The sequence below is a fragment of the Cornus florida genome, unplaced genomic scaffold, assembly GCF_030987335.1.
Source record: "Cornus florida cultivar Cherokee Brave unplaced genomic scaffold, ASM3098733v1 CherokeeBrave_3.0.0_Hap2_Chr04, whole genome shotgun sequence".
Lineage (NCBI taxonomy): Eukaryota > Viridiplantae > Streptophyta > Magnoliopsida > Cornales > Cornaceae > Cornus > Cornus florida.
In genome coordinates, this window is record NW_026775574.1 from 17,219,754 (window position 1) to 17,234,597 (window position 14,844).

At 36.1% G+C, this 14,844-nt stretch overlaps 1 protein-coding gene across 2 annotated transcripts; it reads right to left on the bottom strand.

Moving 5' to 3' along the window:
* Positions 1-657: 657 nt before the first annotated feature.
* LOC132302890 (uncharacterized) lies at positions 658-9,320 on the bottom strand. 2 transcript variants are annotated; one of them, XM_059799881.1, is made up of 9 exons: positions 9,058-9,320; positions 8,687-8,798; positions 7,645-7,842; positions 7,305-7,383; positions 6,121-6,266; positions 4,447-4,560; positions 1,927-2,058; positions 1,148-1,261; positions 658-1,044 (listed from the first exon to the last, which is right to left on the bottom strand). In XM_059799881.1, exons 2-9 carry the CDS (start codon positions 8,747-8,749, stop codon positions 997-999), a joined length of 894 nt encoding a protein of 297 aa, XP_059655864.1. In that variant the 5' UTR covers positions 8,750-8,798; positions 9,058-9,320; the 3' UTR covers positions 658-996. The 2 variants fall into 2 exon arrangements, with proteins under 2 accessions (XP_059655864.1, XP_059655863.1); XM_059799880.1 differs by having other exon boundaries at positions 8,676-8,798.
* Between the last annotated feature and the right edge of the window lie 5,524 nt (positions 9,321-14,844).

Here is a 14,844-nt window from a genome sequence, read left to right on the forward strand (position 1 = left end):
ATGAAAAATAAAAAAATAGATAAATAACATCAAGAATCAAGCAGCATGAGTTAGAAACAAGCACGCCAGAAGATCCAGAACTAGCTGACCATTTTTGTCAGTATGGTCGCCATTTGTCCTCCATCGGATCTGGATGAAAAAGTGATTGGGTATAAATAGGTAAATATGCAACCCTGCTCAACCGCTTAAACTTTTGGGTAAATGGACAAAAGCTCACCCACGCCCGGCTTAAAAGGCGTTCGGGTGAGCCACCCTTGGTAAGCAGGGTGGCTCAACCGCAACGAGAACGTTACGAGTTCAGATGAAGGAGAATGTTACAAAGGGCCATTTGTCCCACATCAAATCTAAATGAAAAAATGATTGGGTATAAATAAGTGAATATACAACACTACCCAATAGTTTAAGCTTTTGGGTAAGTGAACAAACGCTCACCCATTACATCTTGGTTCAAGACTTTCGTTAACATAAATGAATAATGATTGGATATAAATAAGTGGATATACAACACTACCCAACAGCTTAAGTTTTTGAGTAAGTGGACAAACGTTCACCCATTACGTCTTGGTTCAAGACTTCCGTCAACATAAATGAATAAGACATTACAACAATATCTTAACCCATTATATATATATATATATATATATATATATATATATATAAAAGAAAAAAGGCAGATATTTTTATAGAGCAACAACATTAGGGATAATTCCTTGAGCATCCATAGCAGTACACATTCTTTAACAAAATTCAATCCGGATATGATCCATATCGAATGCAGATCATAAATCAATATAGTAACTAACTCAAGAAGTTACTGTGCCAGGTTTAATGGTTAAACCTGAAAGGGATGAGAATGAAGAACAAAAGATGATCGGATATCGCCATCTAATCTGAAAACCCAAAGCTTTTGACTTTCACAATGACGGCTTCGCAAAACCAGCATTGAACTCGTGTAGACCTTGTCAAATTATAAATAAACACGGAACATGATTGTCGTTACTTTGTCTCAGTGGAACCCTCTCCGGAGTCACTGCCGTGTACCAGCTAGCAAATCAAAGGAGCAATCATTATTTACAGCAACAATGAAATGAAGATAATTTGCAGAAGAGAAAGTAGGACAGTCAGGTAGAGAGGAATTTTACAGTACCAAGGAGCCAATTTGCTCATATGCTGCCATCACTTTTGGGTCTTCCTCATCTTCATACCCCACTTGTAATATCCGCGGTCCATTGACTGACCAAAGAGCTCTCCGACCTGCCTCCTGAAAGGCGATGAGAATTTAAGATGTGTTATATGGGCTTTCATCTAAAAGGGAAATGCATATTATAGAGCCTTATCTCAAGTTTTCCCCGTTGGGAGTGTTCAAGTCGAGTCCCATTGGGGCAATAGTGAGAGTGTGTGCGTATCTTACCTATTAAAAGAAGGGGGGGACAGCAAACAAATAGATTTGTGAGGCTGGGCATAAATGCAAAATAATTTATAATAAAATATACTTCCATTACAATTTACTTCTATATATCAATAGAACAACAAAGGTGATGTTCAACAAAAACAAACTCATTGGTTTCATTATTTACTTCAATTTTGCTGGAAGTTTCTAGCGTATATGCCAACCATTCATGCTTCCCTCATCCATACTTGGACCATATTTCAACAATAATAAACATAATCATACTAATACACTCTTCATCCACAAGCCAATTGAAAACCAGACCCAAAATATAGCAATCTAATGTTATAGTGGCTGTATATGAAAGAAGAGCTCCACATGTACTTCTAAAGTCTGGTAGCAACAGCTGAACTTTTAGTTATCGTTTCTGAGTTCTAGATGGATAAGAATTCACCGCTGATTTTATTCATAAATTTAGTCATATGTTGGTTCCAAAAACAAGAAAAATAAAAAAAACTGATCATCACTAATTTGACCTGTAATGAGAGCAAGTAAATAGCCTCCAGTGCTTGCACGCAAATTTCAGGATCACCAACTGGTTCACGCTCAATTGAGAGTGCACTCCCAAGCTCGAGTGGCATTTTTGAAATGTCCTGTTCACTATAAATCTGGCACAAGCCACCAGAGTGGATGCAGAAAGAATTTCAAATGGTAAGAATCTCCTGATCGAGAACAAGAATTCGTAGATAAAAAACACATACAGAACTTGCAAATGAAAGTTTCAGAGCAAATTTAAAACGATCAAAAGCACTCTTAATACAAACACAAAAAGAAATTGAAAAACCTTTTTCACAACTTTCAAATTAATTTACAAAATGTGATATACTTTATTAAATATAAATATATATAATACAATATGAAGATCAGATTGTAGAACAAAAGTGCATAACTAGATCATTACAAGTTTTGCAAAAACCCTTTTCATGATGTTCTGGATGAAGTTTCCATCAGTACACTATAGCCATGCGTATTTTGCAGGTAAGATAATGGGATATGACGAGTGTTATCTGGTTTTTGTATGCACCTGTAGAGTGGGATTGGACCAATTAAAATGTATAACTTATCCTCCATACGCAGGATAAAAATACCACCATGAGGGGGAAAACTATGAATTTTGTCAGACGAGATAGGACCTTAATCAAGACTAAATCCTAGTTAAGTCAAATTAAATTCCCAAAAATAGGCTCTCTCTCTTTTATGGAGAGATGAAAGAAGGTAATTTAGAAAAAGAATTATATGATTCGTTCCTCATAAAGAAGTGAAACAAAGGTTGATTAGTTTTTAATAGGAATGAATTAATAACAGGATAACCGGCTGCCAATCCTGTCATCACCTGTACAACCATTTTTTTTTTTTTTTAATAAGTAAATATTGTATAAAAAGTGTTCAAAAGGGGAAGGCATCCCTTAAAAACTACACAAGGCCAAATAGGGCCCCTAAACCCTCAAAGAGTCCAAAAGATCAACAAGCTCCTCAGCCTCCTCCAAAGATTTACAGTAGGATTATTTTTCTATAGACTATATATCCATGAGATAAATCCAATCTGATGTAATTCATTCCAGCAACCGGACATGGCCTATGCAAGGTAATCTTTAGAGGATCACTGAGCTCATCTCAAAAAAGCCTCAAACACCAAGTACTTGGAGTAGGTGACATATCAATTTTGTTCAGTCAACTTTATTTGAGGCCGTATCTCTGTAAAAATGGAAAGCAATTATGCCATCTCTCACTTAACCCATCTTATTTTCACTTTTTCACTTTTTCTTGCTTTCAGTAATGACTCCAACTTGAATAATCACTCCTTGCTATTGCAGCAGTAATTTTTGTTGCGCATTTGACATAAACAATTCATTTTACTGTTACATGGAGTTTCACCATCTTGTCTTCTAATGGTATTTTCAAGAATATACAATTTTAATTATTTTTGAATAATTTCATGAATAAACATTTTTAATTATTGTTTGAACTTTTTCATATTGCAACATGCAACTACATCCCAACATTCTTATTTCAGCTACGCACTTATGGACATTTCATATCCAAACTTTCCAGAATTTCATACAATAAACCAGGGTTAGCCTCATTTCCATTGAATAAAAAGTTTCAATCTAGTTTGATAGGTAATTTAAGATATCACACAACATTCAACAATCAAGGGAGCTCCTTTACCGCATCCATCCAATTTATATTGATTCAAGCCTTCTCATCCCGTCCTTATAGATAAAAAGACCCAAGAAACAAAAACTTCTAGTTTAAGGTAATTATGGGACATTGGCATTCAATTTAACTATTTTTTCACTTTTACTCCTATCTTGTCAAAGTGGCATTCTAGTTTTGTCCAACAATCCTAAGACCTTTAAATTGTAAAAATTAATCCAGGAACTAATTTTTAATAAACCTTTACTCCAGTTTCGTAAAGACAAAGAATTTAAGTTTTAATTAGTTATTAGGCTGTGAAATTTTTTTTTCATGTTTACTCCAACATTATTGATGGAATTCTACTTGCAGGAACTAATTTATGATACACCTCAACTACAATTTTGTTCGAGTGGGAGGGGGGGGAAGAAAGAAAAATAGGAGGGTGTGAAGGAGGAGCATAGATGAAGAATAATATATGAGTAGAAGCTTTTTAAACCATCATAGATGGCATACGTACTTACTCAAGGATGGACTTGGTTATATGTCAACACTCGTAGCTTTTTCCATGTACTAAATTAATCCAAGCAAGCATTTACAGCCCCTAGCATGAGTGACTGTCTAAAATGATATGAAGCAAAATTCGGCAATTTCAAAGTTATTTTTAATGATTTCATCTAATTATGGCCAGTGCTTCTGCAATGGTAAAATTTCAAATCCATAATAATAATACCATAAGTGAAGTCAGTACCCACCCTGCATTAGCAGGAACTACATTGGGTTATAGCAAAAACTCGTCACTATCTGGCCAAAGATAAATATAATTAGTACACATTCAGGAAATCAAGAATAAAAGTCACCTTGTTGCCAGCAACTGGCAATAGTAGAGCTGGCCAAAGAAACTCTGATATCAAAAGCAAATTCTGTATCTGATTCTCAGCTTCAAAACAGCAGTTACGAATAGTTCCAGATACCTGTGAGCAAACAAATATCTCAATAAAAGTGATGCAGCAGAACAAAATATAATAACAGCAGCTGAAAGTTGATTAAAATTATTCAAATAGCAATTTGCTATAATCTTTATTCTTCTGTAACAAAATATTCTCAACTTTTTGGTACATGAAAAATTGGAGGTGATCAAATATCATCCTGAAGCAACTCCTCCAAATAATTCCTATTTGTTAAGAATTGGATAATACCCCCAAATCCATGGGGCTGTGTTGTCATAGGAATTCAAGATAAGCAAATCTAGATGAACCTTAAGACGGATGAATTTTCCCATATAATATTGAGGGATACTCAAGAGATGATGGTTGGTTGACTGAATATTGGACCATGCATTAATATCATGTATAATCATTTCCAATGCAGTATACAATCTCATAGCAACACATCTGAAAGTGGAGCAAGTAGCTTGAGAAGTTCAGTCCCTACTTCTGGCTGCCTTAAACTTGTAACTCGCATATATATGTATTTATTATTTTTCTTTATATTCTCTATATAGACAGACTGAATACAACAACATACAGACGATGAGGGTGAGAAGAGCAACACAGGTCAGGTCGGCACCCGCAACAAAACAGAACACTGTCTGCCATTACATTTTGATCCTAGATAAGAGCAGAATCTCCATAGAAATGAACATATGCTTATATTGGTTCATGAACATATGGTTATGTTGGTCCAGGTAAGTTCTTAAGTTGCAGTCGGAAGAAGCACTGTGCAACTGCAGAGAACAAGGGCCCCTTGCAGACACCAACATTTCTAACCTCGAATATTACCAATCAAAAAGAGAAAAATATTAAGATTATATAGAGAAGAATCAAAAGTTATGAAAACATTAAGCATCCTCTCAACCAAACCTTTCAAAAATCAATTTTCTCAGTGGCTTCAGCTGACTTCACAATGGAATGAAACAATTTTAGTGACATAGTGAACTGGGGATGGACTGATTTGATATTTATTGAGCCCAAATCAGTTGGTCTCACACTCAGGCAGGCTTATACCATCACACACCAACATTTCTAGCCTCGAATATTACCAATCAAAAAGAGAAAAATATTAAGATTATATAGAGAAGAATCAAAAGTTATAAAAGCATTAAGCATCTTCTCAACCAAACCGTACAAAAATCAATTTTCTCAGGGGCTTCAGCCAATTTCACAATGGAATGAAACAATTTTAGTGGACATAGTGAACTGGGGATGGACTGATTTGACATTCATTGAGCCCAAATCAGTTGGTCTCACAATCAGGCAGGCTTATACCATTAAGCTCAAAAACGACTTCTGGCATCACCAGAAGGATCGATCCACATTCCTACTTAACCATAGGGGACAAAGAAAAAAGACTTAAAGGAGACCGATACTTTCTGATCCCAAAAAAAATAAAATAAAATAAAATTTAAAATTAAAAAGACTCAAATTTTCATTGTTCTGTGGCATTTTCATCAATGCAAAAGAGGCTTAGATTTTTAGTTGATGGGAAATACTCTAAAAGAAACTCAGTGATTGCAAACAATCTCTTATACGTACCCCCTTCTTCCGTAATGGACTTGTTGAATCAAATTGCCTAATAATTTGCTTCAGAAGTCCTCGCTTAGGATCCAATAAAAGTTTCCTTCCTGTTTCTCTTTTTGAAATATTTACCAATATGGAACCAACATGTTCAAAAGGATCACCTGACAGATATGAATTAGAGAGAAAAAGATATGTCAGAACATACTGGTGACAGCACGAAAAATAGAAAGTTGGAAGTATTGATCTTTCATGCAGGACAAAGACTGGGATGCATATGTAGTGCCATGAAATAAGTTCCCTCCAGAGTATCCAATCAGATGTGATATGTGCTGGTATTTATGCTTGAATATATGTCTAAGGCACAACCAAAAAAAAAACCATCATTAGTCAGTTCTATGCTCTGTTGGAACAATAAGAAAAAATATAATAATGGACAATGGTACAAATTAGAGGACTTAAAATGTGTGGGTAATAATAATGGCCAATGGTACAAATTAAAGGACTTAAAATTTGTGGGTACTAGACCCCATCTAAGACAGGTGTTTTCCAAATGTCACATTCACTGCACTCCACTTTGCGTAGGGATATTCACCTACAAATTGTTAGTATCTACAGTTAGCCACATGTTCCAACATGTATATTAGCTAAGCCATCAATACTCCACAGTCCACACTGACGTAGTCCTGTTTATAGTTTATATGGGGAATGATCCCTACACCATTCTCAATGATAAAGAACTTCCGGAATACCACCAGAACAACCTTAACCCTGGGATTCTCTCGACTCTTCTCCATCTCTAACAATCTTTCTCTATATTTCTGAAGGCTGACTCAATTAAATCCCAGTCCATTCTCCCAGGATCTCCACCGTCCTTCATGCATTATCTCCATCTGTACAACCGGTAATGAACAGCACAAACTGAAGACCGAAAAAGCTAGGTTTTGTAATCATATAAAGTTGTTTCATTGTACTCTCAAGGTGAAATAACCAAGAACCTTCGTGCAAATGGTCAACTTCAAGTAATAGCATTTTGTTAGCAATTATACATACACCGCCCAGTGTTATGCTGCAAGTAGGAGCATTTCTGATACATCGTTGAAGCTACAATTGGTTGTAAGGAACATAAACTGCTATACATAATTAAAATATACTTAACTAGTGATCAAAATAAATTCAAGTAGAAACGAAGCATGACACACCATTTTTTTCATTAGACGATGTACAGAATGATCTCACGAGCTTCATGACATACAGGCCATGCATCTTCTCTTCTCCACTCTAACAAGCAGCCACGACAAATATATATCCCACCAAAAGTGATCAATATGTCCATACATGAGAGATGAAGTAAAAAATAGTAAAAGACATTAAAAATATAAACCATGAAAAATAATTATCCATCTTTAGTCTCCAACCACTGCTTAGTACTCATAAGTCTTCTGAGGGAAGTAAAATTGTGTAAAAAAATAATGTGTAGAGATTGTATTATTATAATCAAAGAAAAATATTAGTAACAGCAATATGACTGAAGGTAAGCACCTGAAGCAGGGAATCAATTCCAGAATCCAACTGTGTGAGATTAACGAGCAGCATAACCAGCAATCTAGTAATGCCAGGCTCTTGCTTGTATAACAAATCCATAGCTGTCTTGATTATTCCCATATCAACCATCTTTGCAGCTGAATCTGAATTTTGTGAAAGATTTATTAGAGCTTCCGCTGCGGGTTCTGACACCTCCTGAAAAGTAAAAAAAACCAATTTAGTCAATCCACAGTGTACACAAATAAAGAATTATAGCACCGTCAATAACTCTACACGCTCTTCTTCAATTCAAGGTCCCAAAGTTTAGCCTTCCATTCAACAATATCAAAACATCAAAATTAAGGCAAAATTCAATAGATTTTCCTGTCCCAATCATTAAAATTAATGGGTTCAGCCCAAACGAGAGGTATCAATGACAATTATCCTTCCACTATTTTCATAAACAGTCAAATCCATAAAAAGTTAAAATAAAACATGTTTGACATGGACAGTGCCATTTACATTAGTCCCTTGCTACATCAATTATGTTAAAGAGACCAACAAGCCTGTGGCCTAGCGGAATAAGGCTCTTACTTCCCAAAGGGAGGTTAGGGGTTCGAACCTCAGTGGAGGTAGTGTGTGTGAGTACCCAACTAGGAAAAAAAAAAAAAATTTATGTTAAAGAGCTTTTTTTTTTTTTACGAGGCCATTATACTCTCCCTTGGTTTTCTTAACAATCCAAAGCCACGAATTCTTTGTTGAATTCAACTTTAAAATGAGAAACTAATGCTGATGTCTATCAACAAGCAAAAACACAATTCAAGGAGCACCTTTTCACACCCAAAATGGGGGAGGACCGTGTCATTTACCAAAATTAGTCCATTGCTACACGAATTATGTCAAGTAGCTTAAATCTTTTATGAGGCCATTATACTCAACCTTTGGTTTTCATAGTATACCAAACTCCGAAGAAGCGACTTTTTTGTTAAATTCAATGTTAAACTAATGCTGATGTCTATCAACATGCAAATACACAATTCAAGAAGCACCTTCTTCTCACCCAAAAGGCAAGACAACGACGGCAGCGCAATACCGGAGTAGTTGGAAAGGGATTGCAAGCCATCCTCAGAGCCAGTCAATCCCCGAACAATATCCACAGCTGCCTTCTTCACCTGAGATATATTTCCCACCAAAATCAAAACTCGTTCACTAACAAAATCTAACAAATTTTATCAGAACAACGTCTATAATCCTGAATAAACACACACATATATAATGATGAATAATCTCGTGTATGATAATCATAAAACAACGTCTATGAACTTTAATAAACATCTCAAAAATCCCAATGATGAAGAATCGAGCGTGTATGACAATATTAATTAGGGTTTTTGTTAGAGTGTGCATAAAGAGTAGAAAGGTGAGGCTTACAGGAGGAGAAGGAGATGATAAAAAGCCCAGCAATTCTTCCAATTCCGTCGCCATATTTGCTCCTCTTCGCAGAGTGTCGCTGGTTCGGAAGACTATGCAACACTACTATTCAAACACACCGGACTTTAAACCGCCGTTTGTTTTCTAGAATTGTAAAATGTCTATGCCGTGAGTGTGTCTACTCGGCCGTCAGATTAGTGATCCTAAAGATACGTGCTAAAGGTGCTAACAATGAAATCGTTATATAGTAAAAATTTCTCTCTGAGTGTTTGGTAAGAGAGAAGGAAAATAAAAAAAGAATTGGGCAGAGAAGACAGTGAAAGGAAAGATGCGAGTAGAAATTAGACATCTTATTAAATTCACAATTTTTTTTTTTTTAAGTTAATGTAATTATTATTCACAATATGTTTTTAGTGGAACTTCAATTTTTAATACCATTGAGTCAGAGAAATATATATATATATATATTTTAAGTAAGAGAATACACAATATTTGATGTATAAAATTTTATTAAAAAAAATTATTACTGTATGTGTATAAAATATTTTTTATTTTTGGTGCTTGGTTTTCAAGAATCTAATTAAAATATTTTATTAAAACCTAATGCTATGTCCGGTAAAAATGAAGTAAGAGACATGGAAGGAAGATACAATGGAAGGAACAAACTTTCGTGGACTAGTAGAAAGGAGACAAGTAAAGATATGATAATAGGAGAAATGATAAATGAGTAATCCTACTTTTTTTACAAATTTTCATCCCTTAAAATATGGACGGAAGAACGGAGGAAAAATATTGGGGCTATTACGGAAGTTCATAAATTACCACTGTCATAAATTATACAAGCACAATAATATGTTTGGTATGCAATTTAAAGTGGGAATAAAAATCCATTCAACAACTAAACCTATGGAATGACCATCCATTCTCAAGTAAATTTTTTTTAAAATTCAACTTCCCAAAAAACTCTCATGTTCCAAGTCCAAAAACCACCACTACCTTCCACCACAACCACCTCTGCCTTCTACCGCCATCATCGCCATCGACTTTCACTGCTGCCTACTGACACCTTCACCACCACCGCCATTGCCTTTCACCGCTGCCACCACCTTCTACCAACACCTTCACCACCACCGCCATTGCCTTTCACAGCCGTGCCACCTTCCACCAACACCGTCACCACCACTACCTTCCACCACCGCCACCGTCTTTCACTACCGCTACCACCTTGCATCACCGCCGCCGCCGCCGCTTTTCAGCATCGCCTTCCACCGCCGCCGCCTTCCACCGCTACCACCGTTACCACCACCTTCCACCACTGCCACCTCCACTACCTTCCGTCACCACCTTCCACCACAGTCACCTTAATTGGGTTCCACCACTGTCTCCTTCCACCACTACTACCACCACCTTCCACCAACACCACTGCCACCTTCCAACACCACCACCTACACTACTACCGCTTTCTACGTCCACCACTATCCAGCATTGCCACTGCCACCATTTATTTTCTAAAAAATTATAAAAGAATGTCATTTTGTTAAGAGTAAAGTGCAATAAACCCCCCTCAACTATATCCCAATGAGCACAAAACCCCCCTTGAATTTCTAAAGTAGCATTTAACCCACCTCAACTTAAGGGTTTGGTGGCAATTTACCCAATCCGACCACCTGCAATTTTTTTAGCCGTTAAATTGAGTCCCTAAGTCCCATATTTAAATTAAATGACCATTCAACCCTTATCATACAAAAATACCATATTACCCTTATATTATACAGATTGTGTGATGTTTCCGATTTTCACAATTTTCTATTTTTCTGGAATTTTGTCGTTGCAGAGGCATTTTTGTCTTTTTTCGTTTTACGTGCCGGACACTGTGGGGTGTGCCAGGTGTGTCGGTGAGTTGTTTGGAGCATTTTATTGAGTTCAGAACTCTTTGAAATGCAAATGTGTTTATTTTAGCATTTTTCAGTTTTTCGGGCCGGACGGTACCGTGTGGGACCCGCTACCGGTGTTGTCATGCACGGGAGTGTTGGTAGGGTCCATTTGCGTCATGTTTATTTTATTTAATGTGTAGTGTATGGTTGTGATTTATTATATGTATGTGTGTGGTGTATAATGAAATAAAAAAAATAAAATAAAAAAAGGGGGAAAATAAATTAAATTTTTTGTGGGACCCATCATTAGCAGTTTTAAAGGCCAAAAGGTCATAGAAACCTCTCATTTCTCTTCCCCTTCTTCCTCTTCCTCTTATTTTCTCTTCTTTTTCTTTTTTCTTTTTACTTCAAATCTTCAAAGTTTGATCTCTCCTTCAATCCATAGTATTTTTAAGAGCCGTTTGCGGCAAATTGAAGCCCACGACGAGATCTATAAGTTGATCGAAGTAATTTCGTGTTTGATACACTTTAGAAGAGTTGAAATCTAGGGCACAAATTGGGGGTTTTGCATAATCTTGAGGTAGGGGTCTCTAATCCTCACTTTCTTGCTCATTTATGAGTTTTTCAACTTTAATTATTGTTAAGCATGATTAATTTGAGTTGATTATTTTTTAAATGATTTAATTGTGTTTATGAAGCATTCAATTATGTGTAATTGCTGATTTACATGGAAAACATGCTTTATTTGAATTGATTGTCTTGAAAAATGATATAGTTGTTGTATTTGAAAACTATACTTATATGTGTTGATGAAATTATGTGAAAAGTATGCTTAGTTGTTAATTTCCATGCCTACGGTGTCTATTAATTCTCTAGAAGTTGTTATAAAGGAGTATGTTAAATTGTGTAGTGTGAATTTTTTATATTCTCATATTATTGAAAAAAATAAAAATAAATAAAACTATGTAACATGCGTTCATAGCATTGGGCATGAAAAGGGCAAAGTGTTTTGAAATGAAGGTGAAAGGGGATTTTTTGGAGAAATTTGATTGAATGGTTTTAAGAAAACCCGGTCGTCGCGGAGTTACCAAAGGGCTGGTGTGTTAATGTAACCTAGAGAGAATTAGGGGAAAATAACTTAGCGTGGTTGAGCTAGATGGGTCCCAAATGACGCCACAGGGGTACCAAGGGTCAGGGACAATAGCCAACCCTTCTCTCATGTCACTGCAAAGTTACGAAAGGACGTGTTATATTAACAGTTTGTGAAATGATGGATGATTTTGAAAATGAGAAGCGACATACATGACATTGCATATCATGGCATGGCATTGTTTATTTGAAATTGGAATTTATGTTGTATTCTTTTCTGGCATAGCATGACCCCTATCCTCTATAATTCATTATTTGGATTCACGGGGCCACAAGAGGTATGTCTTAGGCACCACCTGCTGAGCAATTTTGCTCACCCCTTATATTTAATATTTTTTTCAGGAAACGGGAAAGAAGTGGCGGATAACGTTCCACCACAGGCCTAATTTGGATTAGAAGACCATTTTGCTATTTTTGTATCTAAGTCCCATATTTTTTTGTAAAACCTTAGTTTGTTATATTCGGTATAGAGATTTGTGGACTCTTGTTATTGTAATTATATTTATAAGCTATAACTTTAGTATAAGTTGTCTAAACGTTGTAAGACATGGACTTTAGATCTTACCCATATATTTTTTGGACTGTAATTATGATAATTGGATTAAATGGTATGTGGATGTTCCACTATGAGATGAATTATGTTGAGGTATAATGAATACTCGAAAGGGGTGCTGGAATGTATTATTTGTATTATGTGTTGGGACAGGTTGGATAAGTCTTGAAGGTCCATGAGAGGCCATTGCATATCTTTTTGTATTTAAGCAGATTGTTGTAGGACCCTTTTTAGCACAGGTCATGCCGAATTTTTTATTTTTTATTTTTTTAATAATTGGTATTTAATTTTGGGTTGTTACAAATTGTTACACATTCACCCCAAAATCTCTAGTTTCTCTTTATCCTCTTTACCCAATTTTCTCTCTTTTCTCTATCTCCATTGAAGACTAGGCAGAGCTTCATCTCTGCACCAAACCGAGAGCGGCGTCTACACCATCAACTTCAGTGACAGCCTTGATTGGAACACCATGGCGATTTTTGTGTCGCCGTGAAAGAATATGACCATGTCTTTTTTTTTGACTTGGTTCTCGCCATGGATGGTAACGACCTTTGGGTTGCTACATGTTGGAGGATGGGTCGCTACTGTAGTGACCCAGCAAGCTATAGAGGACAGCGACCGTCATCTATGGGATATACCAGGTCGTCGCCAAAGTCCTAGTTGAAGAAGAATAAGGTACCGACCGACGTGATCTAAGATAGAAAGGTCACTGCTAAAACGAGACGATCATCATCTGAGAATTTCAGTGACCCAAATCAGAAAAGGTTTAGAATAATGACCAACCGCTCAGTGAAGTTCAGTCCAGACCTGAGAGTTTCAGTTCAGAACGGAAACATCATAGCTTAATCCGATGAGTTACAGTACAGACCCAACCTCTAAATTGAAATTTGAATTTCGATTTCTTGAATTTCAGCAAAACCCAATCGCAAAACTCCATCAATATCTTTGTGGTTGATTACCTAGCAAACCCATTCGAAAATTTCATAACCCCATCATCGCAAAACACATATAATTAACATAACCTTAATTGAAACCATTGCCGCTACAACAACCAAGTTGACGGGTCTCGCCATCGAAACACCACACAACATTCTCACAACCATCGCCATCGACGTTGATCAGGCCTTTTATCATAGTTGGTTAAGCCTTTCCCGTTGTTACTACTGGACTGATTCCTACTGTGGCCATCCAAATATGTCATTGTTATATTCCTTGCCAACTCTTTGTTGTCATCGGGTTTGTTGGTTGTCGCCACTACTTCGCCTTCCTTAATTTGCTAGGAAGAACTTGGTTGGGTTAACCCTTCTATTACACACTCTCTCTGTATGTATATATATATATATATATATATATATATATATATGGCTTGTATTATCTTATAAAACTAATTTTTATTTTAAGTTATATGAGGTGTCACCATATAATTGGTTATTAAATTTATTTAATTTCATTTAAGTTGTTGAAGGAAACGGTGGCGTTTTGATTGTGAAGTGGCACCCTTTTTATGAGAGGGGTAAAATTGACTTTTCTAATTTCCGTTGAATGGAGATGACTGGAAAAACCTTCTCTGTCCTAAGACTACACCAAGACCATAGTTGAGGGGGGTTATTTATAGTTGAGGGGGGTTAGTTGCACTTGGGGTATAGTTGAGGAGGGTTTATTGCACTTTACCCTTTTGTCAATTTAATTTATTTATTACTAAGAAGGATATTTTGGAGAACTCAATTTGAAATTTATTCCATTCTAAATTTTAAATAAGTCCAACCAACTACTAGAATGGTTTTCATCATTCCATTTCTATACATTTCATATATACAACCAAACAATAGAATGAGAATGGCTATTCCATTTCATTCCCACTTGCATTTCATTCGATTCTTGCACACCAAATGCATGTGTTGGTTCATTTGTGTTTTTTTTCCTCTCAGAAAAAAGACTTTCATGGACTCCTAACTTTTTTAACTGGTTTCACTAATAGAAACCTAGGAAGCAAGAACACACCTAAAAGGGCAAAAAATCCTTGTCGAACACCAACAACACTACCCCGACACGTGTTGCGCACACAAAAAAACGTATGTGAATTTTTAAATTTTTTTGAATATTCGAACACAGTGCGAACACGGCATAGACATTTCGTGGACACGTGTTGGACACACCATGATACATGTTCGACACGCGTGTCCCATTCTTTAAGTATTTTTTTATTTTTTA